The 20,936-nt window shown below is 39.6% G+C and overlaps 1 protein-coding gene across 1 annotated transcript in view; it reads right to left on the bottom strand.

Moving 5' to 3' along the window:
* TTC39B (tetratricopeptide repeat domain 39B) overlaps nt 1–20,936 on the bottom strand; it is a 146,506-nt gene that overhangs the window by 43,572 nt on the left and 81,998 nt on the right. Inside the window, exons 4-7 of the mRNA XM_045840566.1 lie at nt 14,353–14,451; nt 6,544–6,654; nt 4,084–4,215; nt 3,039–3,115 (exon numbers count right to left, since the gene is read on the bottom strand). Of these exons, the coding sequence (XP_045696522.1) occupies nt 3,039–3,115; nt 4,084–4,215; nt 6,544–6,654; nt 14,353–14,451 (419 nt within the window). The remainder of the gene's footprint in view (nt 1–3,038; nt 3,116–4,083; nt 4,216–6,543; nt 6,655–14,352; nt 14,452–20,936) is intronic.

Below are 20,936 nucleotides of genomic sequence, written 5' to 3'. Positions count from 1 at the left end.
TCGGCACTGCCCACTAATCAACATTTGTGGTAATTTGTTACCATTGGTGAACCTCCACTGACATATAATCATCCAAAGTCCACAGTTTACACTGGGTTTCACGCATGGTGTTACACATTCTCTGTTTAGACAAATGTACAGTGACATGTCTCCACCACCATGGCATTACACAGAGTACTCACTGCTCTAAACCCCCTCCATGCTTTCTAGCTGTTCATCCCCCACCCGATCCCCTGGCAACACTGATCTTTTTATTGTCACCACAGTTTTGCCTTTTCCAGAATGCCATATACTTGGAATCATACAGCATGTAGCCTTTTTAGATTGGTGTCTTCCACTTAGCAATGTGCATATAAGGTTCTTCCATGTCTTATCCGGGCTTGATAGCTCTTTTTTTAGTGCTAAATAATATTCCATTGTCTGGATGTGTATTTATCTACTCACCTACTGGAGGACATCTTGGTTGCTTACAAATTTTGGCATTTATGAATGAAGCTGCTATAAATATTCATTTGCGGGTTTTTCTATGGACCTAAGTTTCACTCTTTGAGTAAGTATTAAGGGGAGTGGTTACTGCACTGTGTGTTTCATAAGAGACTGTCAAACTGCCTTCCAAAGTGACTGCACCATTTTGCATTGCCAGCAGCCGTGAAGGAGAGTTCCTGCTGTCCCACTGCACCTCCTTGCCAACCAGATTTTGGACATTCTAACAGATGTGCAGTAGTATCTCACTGGTTTTTTATTTTTAAGATTTTATTTATTTATTTTTAGAGAGGGAAGGGAGGGAGATAGAGAGAAAGAGAGAAACATCAATGTGTGGCTGCTAGGGGTCATGGCCTGCAACCCAGGCATGTACCCTGACTGGGAATCGAACCTGCAACACTTTGGTTCGCAGCCCGTGCTCAATCCACTGAGCTATGCCAGCCAGGGCTTTATTTTTTTTTTAATATGTAGTATACAGTAATTTTCTACCTACTCCAGATTTTTTAAACTGGTATGTCCAAAGACATAATAAAGACAGGGATACAGTACCATCTATTTTCAAGATGTCTAACAGAAACGATTCAACATTTCCCTTATCCATATATGACACAGTCTATGCCCTTTTCTACATGCCTATAGGAGAAAGTTCAGGATACAGTGGAATGGACCATGGCTTAGGGAAGGGCGATCAGGTTTGAACCCTGCTCTGCTAGGCATGTAATCATGGGCCATGTGTTTACTCTTCTGAACTTTAGTTCCTAGTCCATAAAAAGGAGACTACACAGATTCAGATGAATAATGTTAAGAAAAGCATCAAGAACAATGTCTGACACATAGATATAATGGGGTATTATCACTACTACTTTTTAAATTCGTATTACTATTTATACTTACATTAAAAAATACCATGTTATTCTTCCCAAAACTAAGGTAAAAAAATCTCAAATGTAAGCCTTCACATTGCAAAGAAAAAGGAAAGTGGGAGGTAATACGCTACTAGAGGGAAACCATACAGAAAAAAAAAAAAAAAAACAGAAAAAAGCCTATAAATAAAAGAGTCCAATTTCTTTGGAGCCCATTTAATTTCCCACAGACTTACAAACTCCAGGTCTACTGGGGCCAATTTACATTAATGGCCCAAAGTTGAACAATATGAAGATATATTCTACCCAAAATCAAGGGGATAAAGAAAATTCTTATGGGTTCTTACAGGTCATTTTCTGGAGAAGATGGGCATCAGCTGCCTGGAGTGACCCATGGCATGCCATTCTGTTCTATGATGGTTCAAGGGCACCATCATGGCCTTTGGAACAAAGTCCTCTGCTGTAATCAGTGCCCCAGACTCACATCATGCAAATGTTCCCAAGTTCCTCTAGCAAAGGAAAACTTCATAATAAAAGACGTTCAGAAGTGAGTCTGGCATACCCATGAAGACCAGGAATGACTCTGCCAGCAGCATCCAGAATTGCGCTTGCCTTACTCAGCCACGGCCACGCTGTTTTGTGTTACCTCTTCCAGAGAGCAAATCTGACAATAACAACACATGCACAGATGCTCCTTGGATGGCAGAAGTTTTGTTCTAGCATGGCCTTATCTGAAGAACATATTTTCTCTTCTGCAGGATAGCTGGATAATAAATTCTGACTGGAGTGCAACACTTATAAAACAGAGCTGATCATGGAACTTCTGCCCTCATCTCAGTGGGAACAGGCAGCAACTGAAACAAAGTCACTCCCTTCTCCCTCCATCTGATCGAGGTGCGACAGCCACTCCTGGGTTCTTGAATATGTCCTGAATGTCCACAAACCAAACATTTTCCAGACTGTAAAACATTATCAATGTTTTTTAGGGTATCAAAATTACTTTTACCTTGAAAAAACCCTTTAATAGCTTGTAGAGAAATAGCAACTTTTATACATGGATGGTAAAAATATAAGCTGACCTAACTCTTTAGAGAAAACATAAGCAGCACCTATAAATATTATCAATTTTCAAATCCTAAGTCATAATAATTCCACTTTTAGGACGCTATCCTCTGAAATACTTACAAAAAAAATGCATGAAGACAGAGGTACAAGAGTTTTTGGAAGCATTATTTATAATAATGAAAAAGCAAAAGCAATGCAACTGTCCTTCAACAGAGAAAAAGCAAGTAATGAATGGCACCTGATCCTATGGAATACTACTACCAGAGCTATTAAATGGAATGAAGTACAAGTAATATGTACTGGCATGGGAAAACGTCAATATAAAAAAAAAAAAACAATGTTGTAGAAAAATATACATAATATGATTCTATGCTTGCAAAAATGAACAATTCATGAACAACTACAAAAACCCCATGTGTACCCTACGTGTATATGTTCATATATGTACACAGAAAAGTCTGCAAGGCTTCAAAACTGACTACCAATGGTTACTTCTGGAGGGTATGATAGGAAAGAGAAAGACATTCTACTAACTTTATATGATACACTTAAGTATTGAATTTTAGGAGCATGATCACATTTCAAACTTCCAAAGATAGGAAAAATAACCTTTTAAATGACTCTTACCTTCAGTCATCTGTTCCAATGATCCTCTAGAAAGAAAACTTGAGAAAGATTCTACAACTGTGCATTTTTTCCTATATCTGCATAGAATCAGCAGAAGGGAAGGAAACAGAAACAAAAATAACAATAAATTAGCCTGAGCTCATTTTCATTTGACACTCAGTCACAATCACACCAAAGAGTCACCAAGGCAGAGCTCAGCACTGAAGTCCGCAGGGCAGAGCCCACCCCCCTGAGCCCTGCATCCCCATCTCCCAGCACTGGGCTGCCATGCTCTGGGTGCTCAGCCCCTGCTCACCGAACACGTGAGCGGAAAACCCAACCAAAACAGTGAATACCAACCCTGCCAACCCTGATTTCTATGGCTGAGATCGGTTCAGTGTTTCTGAGGTAAAATTCTCCACGAGTAAAGAATGAAACTCAGAGTTCAATAGTTGAAAATTTTCTTCATTTGGGGACTTGTCACATAATTACATGAGTACATAATTCCACAGTATTAAAATTCACCAATGCTACCTAACAGCTTTTGCTTAGGTCTTCCCATACACACAGAGCAAAAATTAAAATAAATTTGAAAGTGTATCTTATTTTCATCAACAAATTGTTCAACTACATTCTTTTTAAACAAATAAAACATTCCCTTCTGAATCTGCAGCATCTCCTACACGAAGAAGAATGTGCCCCAACTGGCCTGGCTTGAGTTGCTGTAACTAAACTCAACCCCTACAGGAAGACCCGAGAGATGCATGCTGCTACCCCTCTGAAATCTCCCTCAGCCCTTCTCTGTAGTTCAGGTTACCAAAAGAAAAGTAGGGGGCATGGAGCCAAGTATTTGGCCAAACAAGAACTGTACTGTAATTCCTAACAGGAAATTTTGTCTCTATTACATAAAACTACATGAGGCCAAGAAAACTTTGAATCTCGAGTCCTTTTCTACAACTGTGCCAACTTCAAAGAGAAATCTCAGTCGGGCAAACTGCACTCATTTTATCACACATACATAAAGGTTTACAGTCATATCTCAAGTTTTTAATTACGCAGTTCATACTTCTGGCAGGTTTGTAAGGCGTCCCTCATGGCAGAAATGCCCTTTTGGATGTCCTGTTGCTCGAAGGTCATGATGGCCTGCAATACCACAATGGTACTGTAGCCCAAGGCATGGTACATGCTGTCCTTAGCCCTGGGGGCAACACAGGGAATTAGCACATTTCAACTCAACTGAAAAGCATTCAGGTCTTGTCTAATGGTAATCAAGAGAAATCCCAATAAATGCATGTCTGGACTTTCACCATGATAATATTAATATTTATCCTTTACCATAGTCACTAAAATAATATAGACGGTAAAGGACAGGTCCTCAAACACTCAAGTATCAAGGACTTTTCAATTTAAACTCACACAGGCAGCACAGAACATTCCAGGTTGGAACAAAATGAAACAAGATGCTTTTCCCTGATTCAGCACAAGGGGGCGGCCTACAAATTCATTTCCTAGAAATGTTACAAAGCAAACCATTTTTCCCTGTTGAACAAGGGGCAGTGTGCTGTCTTTAGCTCTGATATAAGTGCTAAAATAACAGCTACTAGAAATATATTTTGTGACATATTCTGATGTTCTTTGAAAGATAAAGACTCATTTAAAATCGTCTGTTCTTCTCCCCCAGCCAGAGGTCAAGAGGAAGAAAGATTTTTACAATGAAGTTAGGTTGGTAGCAAAGGGCCCCCAACAAAAGTACCTTTTCAACTGCATATCTAATCTAATCCCACTATCTGAGATTCCTGGGTAAAGTTCTTGGTAATCCAAATTATCAAGTTATCAGTGAGAATCACTTAGATTCTTGAGGCAGTCAATTAGTCCTAATGTACAGCAGATATTCCAGATTCTCAGGCTGTGAAAAAAAAAACCTTACCATCACTTTTCTCAAAACTTCTCAAATAATGTTAATTATTTATAAGATTTGAAATACCAATGTATGAGTTCATCTTTAATTCAAATATATTCACAACAGCCTGCTGCTATGCAAAACAAATGCAAGCCACTATACTCTTTCTCCCCCTTGGAAAATATCTAAACAGCCTTTGGTAATTGGCAGTTTGTCCTGAACAGTGAGGGCCCTGGCTGTTCTAAAGGGCTGCAAGGAATGAGAGCCTGAGGTTAATCAGTACTTGTGGTTTTAAACCTCATAATTAAACTGGAAGTTTCTCCAAGAGGGGAAAAAAAGCTATTCAAGTAAGAAAAAAGCTATGTTTAACAGTGAAATATGCATAACTATCAGAGAATATATAACTTCACAAAATACAGTACTAAATCAGTTATTTTTATTCCATATATGTCCAGCTGGGTGTCAATGGCAGAGAAAAGGAGTCCTGTTTGACTAGAAACCAATGCAGATATGAAAGCAGGCTGAGAGGAGATACAAAGAAAAAAAGAGGGAGAGGAAGACAGAGGGAGGTAGAGTCACAAGATGGTTAGATGGAGAAGTCATTGGGGAAGATGGCAGGAGGCAGGCACGGTAGAGGTTTCGAGAAAAGTGTTGGAGACAACACTGGACAATTTCTGTACGCTATGGGCTTCACCATCTCCTTTAACATATGTTCCTAACCTCTGAAATGCTAAGTGACCAGGGTCTTCTAAATCTTAATAGAATTACCATAGCAGCTCCTCAGTCGGTAAATTAATTTCTAAGATTCAAAGGCAGGGACCAGAATCACATTACCCTATTGATGGCTCAAAGGAATGAGATTCCCACTTTTGTGCCCAGCTGACCTTCTAGAAAATCATTATATGAAATCTAAGCTCCATCTAAGTAGGTAACTGTGCCTGAAGGCACGGTGTAAGAGCAGGTATTCCTGGCAAGGATTCCTATAGTCCCGCTGCAGGGCTGGGGACTGCGGTCGGAGTGAGACCTAGTAAGAAGGCTGAGCACAGGTTTTGCTGCCACATTTTAAAAATTAACATGTACTATTAATTTATATTATTAACTTGTTTATCACATAAACAGGGAGTCCCAATAATATTTATATTATCTTAAATTTTTTAGAATTTGGAGGGTTGGGGGGGCTGAATTGGGAGTAAAAGGGAGAAAACTGTACTTGAACAATGATTAAAATAAAATTAAAAAAAAAAAAAAGAATTTGAGATTGCCATATTCTAGTTCTTCCCATACCCATTTCAAGGGAAACTTTTCTCAATCATATTTAAGCTTAGAAGGAACATCCATAAAAATATTTCACTGAAGAAAGCAAAATGGAACTCTACAAAACTACATAAATGACATTATTTAAACACATACAGAAATCAAAATATAAGAATCAGAAATGTTCTACTGATTAAAGTTGAAAAGATAGATTTCTTAACTGAATATTAAAACTAACCAGCAGTAAGGAATGTCAACCAAATATTCATGTGAAAATACAGATAAATTAACTGACAAGAATGACATAAAAGACAGAGTCATCAAACACATTTAAAAAAACATATTTTACCTAAAAGAAATAAAGTTAATTACCATGGTTGCAGCAATTCTAAGGCATCTTTAAATCTGTTGCTTAGAAATAATTTCAATGCCACTTCACATTCTTCCAGGCTACTCTTGAGATCCAGCTTGGTTGATGCTGACCTAAAGATCAAGAAAATAATCTATAGAATTTACACAGCTTTTACTATTAGCAAGTTGTCACAGGGAGTGCGTGTGTGTGCACATACTTTGGAGACACAGATGGGCTGTATTGCTAACTCTGCCACTTTATTAGCAGTGTCCGGAACCTCCGAGAGCTGACCTCCTTTTCTGTAAAATGGAAGCACCCCCACCTACTTCATGGGACAATTGTGAGGGTGGAACAGATGACACGTAATGCTCACAGCGGACAGTGAATAAATGACAGTCACCCCCTCCTCCACCCCTCTATCACTCTGAAGACCACAAACATAGGAACTACCCTTACTCATGGGGGAGCAGGAGTTATTTTGTTTTAGTTCAATTATATATATGGGGCAAAACGTGCTTTAGTGGAAAACTGAATTGTCTAGAGAAGACTCCTTCAGGTTAGCTGCTTTTGATTTTATTGGAGCTACCTTACAACTCTATGAATTGTAAGTAAATGAGAGCAACGCAGAATAATTGTTGTGTGCAGGCATGTCAATTAAGTCCTGGCCAGGAAAGGTTCAAGGGACTTCTCTCCAGGGTAGAACAAGCTAGCTGTCCATGAATTTGCACATTCATTTCAACCGTCCTTTATTCCATATAAATTTGTGTTGTTTTCATTTCTCCTTTGAATCTGTTATAAGATCTGCCTAGTTCCCTCATTGATTAATGAATGAGTTAAGTCTTTAAAATGTGTCCATTTGTACACCTCTGTGAGAGTCATGATTTTACCCTTTGAAAATTGTTAATTATTTGATGAATAGAAATGTTGCTCTTTAAAACTACAGCCATCTCTAAAAAGTTTTTGTAATAATTTTAATAGGAAAATATTTCAAAAAATATTTCAATAGCTAAATGAGCAATATGATTTATTTAAAAGTACATCAAGTTTAATTTCCATGCCTCCAATCTCTCCAAATTCATTCTTTCAAGCATGAAAACAAAATCTCACTAGGTACTCATCTAATAGAAACAGATTTTGAAGGTTCTACAGGGAATAACCCTCTGCCCCAAAACTCCTAATGGCCGGCACCTTCCTGTTATTCAGATCTTAGCTCAAAAGCACCAACTCAGAACTGCCTCATGGACCTCACCCCAACCTCTCTCACTGTTTTTCACTCCATACCACTTATTACCATCCAAAGTATCCCTCGAAGTATTTGTGGACACATTTATCTTTGTCTACCTTCTCTCTCTAGGATATAAATGCAAGGAGGTTGTTTTAGTCACTGCTGTGTCACCAGCGCCTTTAGTGGTATCTAGAACACAGTAAATACTCAATAAAGATTGTTGAGCAGGGGGATGTCTGAGTGGGTGGTTAGGTAAAACTGACCTGGGCAGAAACAGAGAGTCCCTCATGCCTAGAGCTTGAAGGTACCTCCCCTCTAGGGAGGTGCAGAAATGAGACAATCTTGGTGGAGAGGTAGCTGAAGAGCTGAAAACGTGTGATGGTTCATTTTACATGTCAATTTGACTGGGCTAACAGATGTCCAGACAGCTGATCACACACTATTTCTGGACGTGTCTATGAGAGTGTTTCCAGAAGAGATTAGCTGTTGAATTGGTGAACTGGGTAAAGCAGACGTCCCTCCCAAATGTGCGTGGGCATCTTCCAGTCCATGAGGTCCTCTGTGTGTTCTCTCGTGCTCCTGGTTCTCCAGTCTTTGGACTGAACTGAACTGCACCCATGGGCTTTCCTGGTTCTGCAGATTGGGGACAACAGCTCGTGGAACTTCTAGGCCTCCATGATCACATGAGCCAAGTCCCAAGATAAATCTCCTCATCTATATAACCTATTGGTCCTGATTCTCTGGAGAACCCTGAATAATCCACAACTGCTTTGCCCTTAAGTTTCCAGTGACTAAAGAGGCTAAATAAGAAGGCTAGGAGTTCACAAACCTCTCTCAGGAAGATTTTCACAAGAAAGTTGCTTGATACCTCCTTTTGGTCCATCACCTAATTTGGTCAGTGTTACTTCCTAAATATCTCTCGGATTTATCTTGTTTTGCCTCCACGACCTAGTCCAACTTAGCCATCACTTGCTGTCTGGAGTTTACAGTTACATTTTCCCCCATTTCCTACCCCTACCCTTTACTCTAATCAAATCTTTACTTAGAATTCATTTAGCTAACATTTACAGAACTCTAACTATGTGCCAGGTGCCTTTCCAGGGGCTGGGGATACAACAACAAACAAGACACACAGGATCCAGGGCTCCGAAGTGGCCTTCATTCTCCAGGGGCAGAAGAGCAAACTTATACAAGAAGACTGGCAGCTGACGAAGATCATCTCAAGTTGGGTTAACTAGTCTGGGAGAGAATCTGTTTTGAAAAGGTGGGTGGCATGAGGCTCAACATTTATGAGCACGGTCATGGAAAGCCCTGCAAGGGAGACCTCTGAGGGCTGTGATATGGATCCAGCCCTGGGAATATCCAGGTTGAGGGGAGGAGGGAGATTCTAAGGTGGGAATGTGGTGAGCAAGGCAGAGAGCAGGAAAAAATGAGAAGAGTGGGCAGGCAGAAAGCAGGAACCAAAATGGCAGAGAGAATGGGTTTTTTTCTAAGGACAAAAGAAAATTTTTAGCTCAGAAATCCCCACTCTTTCTAATCACCCCTTCTACCCATTCTCTTAATGTTCACTCCCACCAGGTCTCAGGTTACAGCTCATCTTTTACTACAGGGAAATGGGCTGCGAGCAGATACCAGTCCCCTTGCGGAACAAACAAATGATCACCCCTGCATCTCAGTTGGCCACACTGTCACCTGGCAAGATGCATGTAAATGCCCCAGCTTACAGGGATAAACAAAAGTGGGAGCTCAGCACCTCTAAATCCTGTAAACTCCACCCTTCTAAGTGGTTTACTAAGATGTTCACATGAAATTAAGACCCCACACACACGTACACCCACACTATACCGGCACTACCATGTGTTTGGCAAGGAATGACTAAGACAGCAAGCTGAATCTCAGCCAGAACTTCTCAAACATCCCTTGGAGTCAGCTCTCTCCACTTCCATTGCTATCACATTAACTGAGACTCTCATCACTTCAACTCTGAGTTCTGAAACAGTCTCCAGGAATGCTTTCTTGACTGTTCCGGCTTTGATTCAGTGGTTCTCAAGCTTCAGAGTGTATTGGACTTACCTTGAGGGCCTGTTATAAGACACACTGCTGGGCCCCACCACCAGAGTTTTGGCCTCAATAGGCCTGGGATGGGCCCAACAAGTTCCCAGATAACACTAGTTTTGCTCTAATCCATGCTGGGCACCACTCGCACACTACTCTTCCTACAACAATACTGCCTCCTGAGGTTAAGAGCCTAAAATGGCTGCACGCATCTAGCAGCGGAAGTTCAAACACATCTGCCCAGTCCCGCCACACCTGTCCAATCAGATTGGAGTGAAGGGTATGGCCATTTAAAAACAGCCACATATCTTGCAAGAGGCTCATCAACATGGCATCCTCCTCAAGCCTGACGTGATAGGATGGCAGTTCCAGGACTGGAAATGGGAAGTCAGCATTGCCTTTCTCCAGCTACATGATCTTCAGAAAGTCACTTAACCTTCCTGACCCCACTGCCTCCTCCTTGAAATGCCCTCCCGTTTCACAATGTATACAGGAGAAACAAAGGTTATATTCCTTAAGAAATAGTCAACATGTCAGGAGTTTACTATTCACGACAATTTGAGGATATGTGTGTGGTGAGGGAAAAGGCAGGCTGTTACGAGTCAAGGGATCCGATGGAAATGGAATTTTAGAGTCTTTGCTAAGTACATCCAGAGAAAGTTTCTGCTGTATTCAGGAGCCCAGTAGCCCCTTTGCCCAAGAGCCACAATCAAAGATTTTCTATCCATACGGATTCCCCTCAAACTGGGATTCTCAGTAAACAGACTTCAAACTCCCAATACCTTTCAATTATTGACCCATAGATTTTGTTGTTACCCTCTGAGAACCCACAGTTTATACTGATTTATGTTGGGTAGAGAGGTAATTGGTGACTTTTTTCCTCTTCTTTCCCAATTATTTAAAATCTTTTCATATTACTTTTATGACAAAAAAACTGATTTATTTAAATATTACACACAAAAGTAATTTTTTAAAAGAAAATATTACACACAAAAATAATTTTCTAAAGAAAATTTTTTAAAGAAAAGTAATTTTTTAAAGAAAGAGGAGAGTCCTATCTGCAGCATTTCCCAGCTCTGTAACCTTGAACAACCACATCGCCTCTCAAAGTTTGTCTCCTTATCTGTAAGACAGGATAGTCAGCTGCTGTTACTACTTTACAAGGTAGTTATAAAAACCAGGTGAGTGCATGGAAATAAACTGTAAGCACTATCTATATTGAGGCGTTAGTATAATTCTCCAGGAGTGTCAAAGTGCCCAGCCTCTCCTGACAAGAACAAAATACACACTCATATTTTCTGACCTGGCAGTTTCTCTGCACTTTGCTCATAATCTGATAACCTACTTTTACCATATGTGATCACAAGCCCTATTGATTAAAAGAGGGAATTTTTATGATTTGTATTAAAATGAACAGAACTCTACAAAACCAATATATAATGAAGTAATACTTCTGAGTTCCTCTAAATTATTCCTTACATTTTCAGTAGCTTCCTTTACTTGATAAAATCAATTATTTAAAATAACTTCACACCCAAATGAACAGTTATTAACATCTCAGAACTATATAAAAACATCTCTAATATGAACTTATTTTAAATCCACCTCCATGTAACAAAGGCTCAATAGTAATCAGTTTTTCAACTAAGAATAGGTGAGCATTGTAAACATTGATGTTAAGTTGAAAATGTTACAGTAGCTACCTAAGAAATTTGCACATGAGTTAGAGGGTAACAACTATGAGGGAAGAACTTTTCTTCCCACTTCTCAGATTCACCTGAGGGAAATTTAGTGGATTAACACTCCTGGACTATTCCTTCCCCAGAGAGGAGTTATCTGACTGGTTTACTGGAAGGAAAAACTGGGCATGAGTGGCCCAGCCCCTTTCCATAGGGAAAGAGGGCTCACCATGGCCTGTGCTCTCCATAACAGAATGAGCTCAGTAGGGCAGGTTCTACCCCATCACCATCACCATCACTATCACTACCCTCACAAGGGAAGTCTGCAATATAGGGCCTAAATTTCATTCAGGGGTGTGTCAAAGACCATTTCTCCATGCATCTAAGTTACATCCTCCAAGATAGTCTTTAAAAAAGAATAAGGCTGAGAGTTTGATCTCTACAGATCTGACCCCTTCACTAATATCTCAACTGTCTCCAGATTTAGACCAAAACGAGTTCTTTCAAAGCAAGAACTAAACACAGGATTTGTAGGCACAGAATGGTAGCAGGATTACTCTTCAGACACCTTTACTGACATATGTGGGAGTATCCAGAGTTCTTTTCCAAGCAAATCCAATATCCTACCTATAGTGAAAACTACAGATCTCCCCATCCTCAAGAGCCCCAGGCCAATGTGCCACGGGTCAGTCAATTCAGCTGTGTGGAGTTCAGAGGCTCAGAAGTAGCAATAGCTGGACAACTGGGCCACGGAGACTCCTGGTACAACTTCTCATTAATGACCCAAGGAGAGGAAGAACCCAATAAGTTCACAATGTTTTGTGGGATGTCTTAGATGGTGAGACCTGTAGACAAGCCACTTGACCTCTCTAAGTCTGTTCCTCAACTGTAAAAAGAATATGAGGACATGACAATACCTACTCAACAAGTATTAACATTGCTGTTATGAGGAGCACAAAAGATAGCACAAGGTAAAAATGCTTCTAATAATGAAAGAAATGAATGAGGTAAATTTTTGAAAAGAACAAAAGTGACTAATCTCTCCTCCTGTGAATTATCTCGTCCTTCAGACCCAGACAGGAAGCAGAGCTCCGACTCAGAGGCACCTCCCTGGTGCCTCAGTGCCTCCCGTCGTGTCTGTTTTAGTAATCTGTTAACAGAAAGGGTGGAGTTTTTATCAGTCGTTCATAAGCAACACTTGGTCTACAAAACCAGAATGTGATACATCAAATTCATTTAAATTACCCATGTTTTAATGCCTTTCCCACCTATCCTGATTTGTTAGTAAATTATATTGAACCATTACAATGAACTGCTCTTTAATATCCCATTGATATGGTAATAATTTAGCATTGCCCAATAAGTCTCTAATAAAATTAACTTATTTTGAAATGACTTCCATTTGGCAAAGAGTGGTGACTACCACTCTAACCTCAGCTCCTCTGAGCTCAGTCCACTGTCTTCCTTCTTTAACTAGGAGGGATCTTTCCAAGAAGGGATGGTATAGCTGTCTTAACTGCATGGAAAATATATCCAGCACCCTTCTAAGGCAAAGAAGGTCAAAGAAAGCTAGGTTGAACTCTATAATAACATTTGGACATTCTTTTTTCTATTTTTCTTTAATTGTGGTAGGATACACATAACATAAAATTTACCAGCTTAACCATTTTAAGTGTGTAGTTCAACAGCATTAATTATATTTACACTGTTGTGCAACCAATCTCTAGAACTCTTTCATCTTGCTAACTGAAGCCCTATACCCATTAAACAATAACTCCCTCTATCCTTCATTCTTTAATAACCAAGCAAAGAGAAAGAGTCCCCTCTTCTCTCACAAGCTCCTAGTCAAAATTTGGTCATAGCCTTAATGATTCAGCCATTTGAAAACCTTATCTCACTAAACAGTCTCTGGAACTCAGCCTCCTGAGAGACCAGAACTCCTTGCATAACTCTGGGATTTCCCCAACCTTCATTGGTAACTAAAGCTACCAATGGTCAGTGCCATGCTGAACTGTCAATCCAGGCTTGGTAAGTGAAGGATTAAAAAGTCTAGAAAAGGTCTGCTCTCCATTCCATTAATCCTGAGATCCCAGACCTCTGTTCTGCTTCCTGCTTTTAATGACTTTCTCAAGTAGATCAAGAAGACAAAATACACAGTATCCCAGAGATTTTTAAAGTGGGTAACTGTGCCATTATAACATTTCCCATGGAAAAAAATCATATTTGAAGACATATCTCTCAAATAATAAAGAGATGTGTTACAAGGAGGGAGTGAGGGGAAAGCTCTGAGCCAAAGTGGAAACTCTTTCCTCATTTTTCTAAAAGTGACCTTAACACTGCTGCTCCATCAACTAATGTGTCAACAGATTTGAAGTGATAAGCACAAAACCTACAAATGGCTGCAGTTTGTGCTGTGCTGCCCTGTAAAAACACTAGTAATAAACTCAAACTCAAAGAATATCATTGTTGCAAGGCATCGGGATCCTTCTATAGGAAAATTCCCTCCTGGCTCTTTCAAGTTGAAAAACAAAAGAAAACTGTGCTTGTCAAAACACTGTTAACATTCAATAAATCAGAGGGATTAAAACCAGGGAGGCAAAGGGGTTCATGGAAGGTGTACTGGCCTGGAAATTAGAAGACAGAACACTAAGCTGTAATTCAGCTACTGCCTGGCTATGCACCTTGGGTGTGTCATTTGATATCCAGTATTTCTTCTTTGTTAAATAGTGAACAAAACAACCTTTCGACTGCCTCACAACTTCGTGCTGAGGAGTAAGGACACAGGCTATCTGTGGAGTGAGGAGTCACTGGAGGAGTGATACATAAGGCAGGATGCTGTTTTGTTGTGTGCCGTCTAACTACCCACATACTTGTCCAAATCTGAAGATTTGTTCCACTTTACAGATGTCCTTTTAGGATGTTCCAGCATACCTTCACAATTGCTTGTTTCTACAAAAGCACTAGAAGACCTGTTGATTAAACGGTAGAGTAGGAATTTTATTATTTAATATTTTAAAGGAAAAAGGCTATGAAATCTGCAATTGCTAATACTATATACTTGACTATGCCTCTAAATAATTTCTTACATTTCCCTCCATTTATTCATTTATATATCTGTTTGTTTATTTTTCAATTAAAGTTGCCATTCAATATTATCTATGGCATTCACGTATACAAGCACAATGGTGGTTAGACATTTATATAATGTATGAAGTGATCCCCTAGTCTAGTATCCACCTGATACCATACATACTTATTTCATTATTATTGACTACATTCCCTAGGCTGTATTTTATATCCTCATGACTATTTTGTAACTGCCAGTTTGCACCTCTTAATCCCTTCACCTTATTCATCCATCCCCCAACTCTCCTCCCCTCTGGCAACTATAGTGTGTTCTCTGTACTTGAGTCTGTTTCTATTTTGTTTGTTAATTTTGGTTTTTATATTTCACATATAAGCAAAATCATATAGTATTTGTCTTTCTCTGCGTGACTTATTTCACTTAGTGTAATATCCTCTAGGCCCATCCATGTTGTCATAAATGGTAAGATTTCTTTTATGGCCAAGTAATATTCCATTGCATATATGCCCACTTCTTTATCCAATCATTTTTGATGGATTGCTTCCCTATCTGGGCTATTATAAATAATGCTGCAGTGAACACAGGAAGCATATATCTTTTAGAATTAGTGCTTTGGATTTCATTTGATAAATACCCATAAGTGGGGTTGCTGGGTCATATGGTAGTTCTATTTTTAATTTCTTGATGAATTTTATACTGTTTTCCCCAGTAGCTGCACCAATCTGCATTCCAACCAACAGTGCAAAAGGGTTCCCTTTCCTCCACATCCTCACTAACACATTTTTGTTGATTCACTGATGATAGTCAGTCTGTCAGGTGTGATGTAACATCTCATTATGGTTTTCATTTGTATTTCTCTGATGATTAGGACATTGATCATCTTTTCATATGTCTATCAGCTATCTGTTATGTCCTCTTTGGAAAAGTGTCTATTCAAGCCCTCTGCCTATTTTTAAATTGGATTGTTTGTCTGTTTGCTGTTAAGTGTATAAGTTCCTTATTTATTTTGGATATTAATCCTATTGGATGTATCATTGGTGAGTATCTTCTCCCATTTAGTAGGTTGTCTTTTCCATTTGTTGATGGTTTCCTTTGTTGTGCAAAAACTTTTTAGTTTGACTTCCTGTCAAGATAGAGGCATAGGGAGACATGCTTCACCTCCTTCTCACAACCATAGAAAGAATTACAACCAGATCTCAAAAACAAATAAAACCCAATACTGTCAGAAAATTGAGGTGGATGGAAATCTGACAGCCAAGGATTTAAAGAAGCCACATTCATCCAAACGGGTAGGAGGAACATAGTCACAGAGACAGGGTGTAAAGGAGGTATGGTGCGGGGAGACAGCAGCAGCAGTGGAACTCACAGTCCAACATTCACATGTGGTGGATAAAAATCAGGAGTGGTATCTTGGGAGCAAGCAATCCCAGCCCCAGGCCAGACCATACAGCCCAGGGTTCCAGCACCAGAATATAAACTCCCATTACCTCCAGCTGTAAAGTCTGGTGGGTGTTGGGGCAGTGGAAGAAACTGCTTCATTTTTGTCTTTTAAAGGGCCCTCTTGGGCTCAGAACATTCACAAACCCCACAGCAGCAGCTGGAAGGGCACCAATCATGTACAGGAGGTGGGTGAGGTGACCAGAAACAGGCAAGTGCCAGGCAGGCCTCCAGAAGCCAGGCAGTGGCATTATCCCCTCTCTGAGCCCCACCCCACCCCAGCCCCACCCCCATCCTACGACCCACAAAGAACCACAAAGCAGTGAAGTGGATTACCCCACCCTGACAATTACCTAAGGCTGTGCCCTTATTGTGTGAGGCTGTGCCCCACACAATTTACAGGTACCTTTTCTACATAGATTATGCTAAGACAGGGAGTAAAAGCAGCTCTACGTAATACATAGAAACGAACACAGAGAGGCCACCAAAATTGAGGAGACAAAGAAATATGGCCCAAATGAAAGAACAGAACAAAACCCCAGAAAAAGCACTAAACAAAACAGAAATAGCCAACCTATCAGATGCAGAGTTCAAAACATTAGTGATCAGGACACTCAAAGAACTCATAGAGTACAACCACAAAATAAAGGAAGAAGTGAAGGCTACACCAAGAGAAATAAAGGAAGATAAACAGGGAACCAACAGGGAAGTGAAGGAAGCCAGAATTCAAAGCAATGATTTGGAACAAAAGGAAGAAATTAACAAAATTAACATTCAATCAGAAAAGAAAGAAGAAACAAGAATTGAAAAAATGAGGAGAGGCTTAGGAACCTCTGGGATAACTTAAAATGTACCAACATCTGAATCATGGGGATGTCAGAAGGAGAAGAGAAAAAGTAAAAAACTGAAAATTTCTTTGAAAAAATAATGAAAGAAAACTTCCCTAGTTTGGTGAAGGAAATAGACATTTAAGTCCAGAAAGCAGAGAGTCCAAACAAGTTGAACCCAAGGAGGACTACACCAAGCAAACATAATGAAAATGCCAAAGGTTAAAGATAAAGAGAGAATGTTAAAAGCAGCAAGAGAAAAGTAGAGAGTTACCTACAAAGGACTTCCCATACGACTGTCAGCTGACTTCTCAAAAGAGACCTTGCAGGCAAGAAGGGACTGGCAAGAAGTATTCAAAGTCATGAAAAACAAGGACCTACAACCTAGATTACTCTGTCCAGCAAAGCTATCATTTACAATGGAAGGGCAGATAAAATGCTTCCCAGACAAGATAAAGCTGAAGGAATTCATCACCAAGCCATTATTACATGAAATGTTAAAGGGACTTATTTAAGAAAAAGAAGATCAAAACTATGAAAATTAAAAAGGACAACAAATGACAACTATCCACAAGTAAATCTAAAAAACAAAAACAAACTAAGCAAACAACCAGAACAGAAGCAGAATCATAGATATGGAGATCATTTGGAGGGTTATCAGTTGAGAGAGGGAAGGAGGAATGTGGGGAGGTGGGGGAGGCAGAGGAAGATTCAGGGATTAAGAAGCATAACTGGCAGGTACAAAACAGACAGCAACATGTTAAGAATAGCATAGGAAATGGAGAAGCCAAAGAACGTATATGCACGGCCCATAGACATTAACTAAGCAGGGGGATTGCTGGAGGGAAGGCGGTGTACCAGGCAGAGGGAGGCAAAGAAGGGAAAAATCTGTAATAGCATAGTCAATAAAATATACCAAAAGAAAAACTTTTTAGTTTGATGTAGTCTCATTTGTTTATTTTCCCTTCTGTTTCCCTTGCCATAGGAGACGTACCCCCCAAAAATATTACTAAAAGCAATGTCAGAAATTACTGCCTGTTTTCTTGTAAGAATATTGTGGTTTTCCGGACTTACATTTAAGTATTTTATCCATTTTAGTTTATTCTTGTATATGGTGTAAGAAGTAGTCACTTCATTTTTTTTTCATGAACCTGTCTGGTTTTCCCAACAGCATTTATTGAAGAAACTATCTCTACCCCACTGTATATTCTTCCTTCCTTTGTCATAGATTCATCGACCATATAGGCATGGATTTATTTCTGGATTCTCCATTTTGTTCCCTTGATTTATATATCTGTTTTTATGCAAATACCATGCTGGTTTGATTACTTGAGCCTTGTAGTATAGCTTGATATCAGGTAGCATGATAACTCCAAATATGTTCTTCTTTCTCAAGATTGCTTTAGCTATTTTCCAACACTTCTGTCTGGGAGAAAGCTGTCTTTTCAGTCCTTGATGCTTTCCAAGCTGCTGCCCTAGTGCTAAAGCTAGAGCGAGTGAGTCCATCAGCAAGTAAGTCCATGCACAGGCCCTTTAAGTGGAATGCCTGGGACCCCAGCAACCTTTCCTTTTAATAGGATGGACAGGATCCCTGGTAATTTTCACAGCAAGATGTTGTGGGGACTCCTCAGCACTGGTGGTCCAGGCTGGGGAGCCCAATGTGGGTCTGAAACCCCTCACTCTTCAGTGGGAACCTCCACTGACAAGATATCCCTGCTGATTCTTAACCACCACATCTTGGGTTAGAAGCGGCCTGTTTTTGCATCCACATCTCCTACCAGTCTCAACATGGCTTCTCCTTTATATCCTGAATTACTGCATTTTACTGTGTATAATGCACACATTTTCCCCAAATATTTGAGGGAAAAATAAGAATGTGCATTATACATGGGTAGTGCCAATTCCATATCTATATAAATGTTTTTAATTCTTTTATTTATGCTTCTGCATTAAAAGTATAACTCTGGAAAGCAATAACAATTTCCATATACAAAATAATACCCTGGAATACGAAAACCGGTTTTGTTGAACTTACAGCAAACTTGCAAGGAAAGCAGTTTCAGCCAACGATTCAATGAAATGGAAACAAGAGCAATAATATATTGTTACCCACAGAGTAATACAAATGATGCTGATTGTTATCCATTGATAAGATAGGTGATGCTGATTGCTATGCACTTGCTAAGATAGGTGATGCTGACTTTATTACCACGGGGTGAATAGTGTGACATTTCTCTTTGTACACTTTAGGTGGGAGAAATTATCAGAAAATCCCTTGGAAAATGTCAAAATGGTCTTCATACACTGCAAGCTTTAAGCTAAAAGTTATTAAATATGCTAAGAAGCATGGCAACAGAGCTGCCAAGAGACCCTTTGGACCTCCTCCCACAGAGAGTGTCAGCAGGTTGTAGAGGCAACAGGAAGAAAAGCTTCTTCAGATGCCAAGCAGAAGAAAACACAAGGGACACCTCCAAAGTGGCTGAAGGTGGAAGAGGTGACGACCTGGATTCTGGAACAGTGTCAGACTGGGATCTCTTCTTTGACCAAGATGATACAAGAAAAAGGTAAAAGGATTGCAGAAGAAAAAAACATCGATGATTTCTCAGGGACACCTAACTTTCTGAAGAGAGAAGGTTTGAGCATGAGGACATGAATGAAGCTTGCCCAAAAACTTCCAGCAGCCTATGAGAATCAAGTTTTGGAATTTCATTCTTACGTTATCAATCTTCAAAAGACTTACAACCTTGAGCTTTCCCAAATCGCCAATACAGATGAGGTCCCACTCACATTTGATGTGCCATCCAACAGAACTGTGGATGTCAAAGGAGAAAGGACTGTGGCTGTTAAAACTAGTGGTCATGAGAAAACACAGTTCAAGCCTCTTGGGCAGGTGGGACAAAGCAATCACCTAAGATCATCTTTAAAAGAAAAGTGTTTCCGAAAGAAAAGATTACAGGTGGAGTTACTGTCCATGTGCACAAAAAAGGATGGATACAGAAGGCATGAAAATCTGCTTTACAAAGTCTGGTCATGAAGGCCTGGAGGGTTACTTAAAAAACCATCTTTGCTTGTTTCTGATCACTTCCAAGCCCATGCTTCATGGGCAAAATGAAGTGCAAAACTGCCATAGACTTGAAAACCCAACCTGCTGTGACACCTGGTGGGCCAACCAGCCAACTGCGACCTCTTGGTGTGTCAGTAAACAAGCCCTTTAAGGCCCTAATGAAGAAAGAGTGGATGTCGTGGATGCGGTCAGCTGGTAATGATTCAAGACCTACAGGCAGAATCAAGAAAGCACCCATCACCCAGGTTTGTGGTTGGACCCTAAGATAGTAGAACAGTGTCAGGAGGAAGTGGTTGTGAAATCATCTAAAAAAATGCAGCATTAGTAATGCTATGGATAGAACTGAAGACGAAATTTACCGGGAGGAAGAAAGTGACTCTTCAGAAGACACTGGAAATGTAGAAATTAAAGAAGACACCAATTCTGATATTGACAGTGACAAAGAGTTCTTGACCTTCTATGATGCGTAAATATCATGAATTTGTTACCAGTATATAAAATTTCTTGTACCTTGTACCTGTTCTTTTGTTTTGTAATCATTTGTTACATAAAATTTCTTGTACAATATGCTCAAAAATAAATGCTAAAATTCCTTTATAATACAAAAAACAAGCATCTAAATATAAATAAATAAATGAAATAAAAAAGAAAACAAAAGATTTTTTTACTTAAAGTTTGGGCAAAAAACGTGGGTGCACATTATACACAGCACAATATGGTATATGAGTTGTGTTCATTAGTCTTCAGATGGTCCTTCAGGGTGGTGGTTCTATAATTTAGCTGCAATTCTTATGAGGGATAATGCAAGCATAGCGTTTACCTACGCTGCCACTCTGACCAAACCTCCCTTTGTGTATCTTTAACCTCTTCTTCTCTAACCCCTTTTCAACTCAGAAACACACATAAATCTTACTTATTTCTATTTAATGTTAAACCAGTAAAAAAAGGTAATGGTCCTTCACTGTTGTTTTCTCTTTTATCACACAACTTCTCCTGCCTCTTTTCTTCATAGGCAAGAGCTTTAAAAAGGAGTTGATACTC

Source organism: Phyllostomus hastatus, unplaced genomic scaffold (genome assembly GCF_019186645.2).
Source record: "Phyllostomus hastatus isolate PE091 unplaced genomic scaffold, TTU_PhHast_1.1 phas_contig_34, whole genome shotgun sequence".
NCBI classification, from domain to species: domain Eukaryota; kingdom Metazoa; phylum Chordata; class Mammalia; order Chiroptera; family Phyllostomidae; genus Phyllostomus; species Phyllostomus hastatus.
The sequence above is the reverse complement of the archived record's forward strand: the minus strand, read 5'-3'. Positions and strand labels throughout refer to the sequence as shown.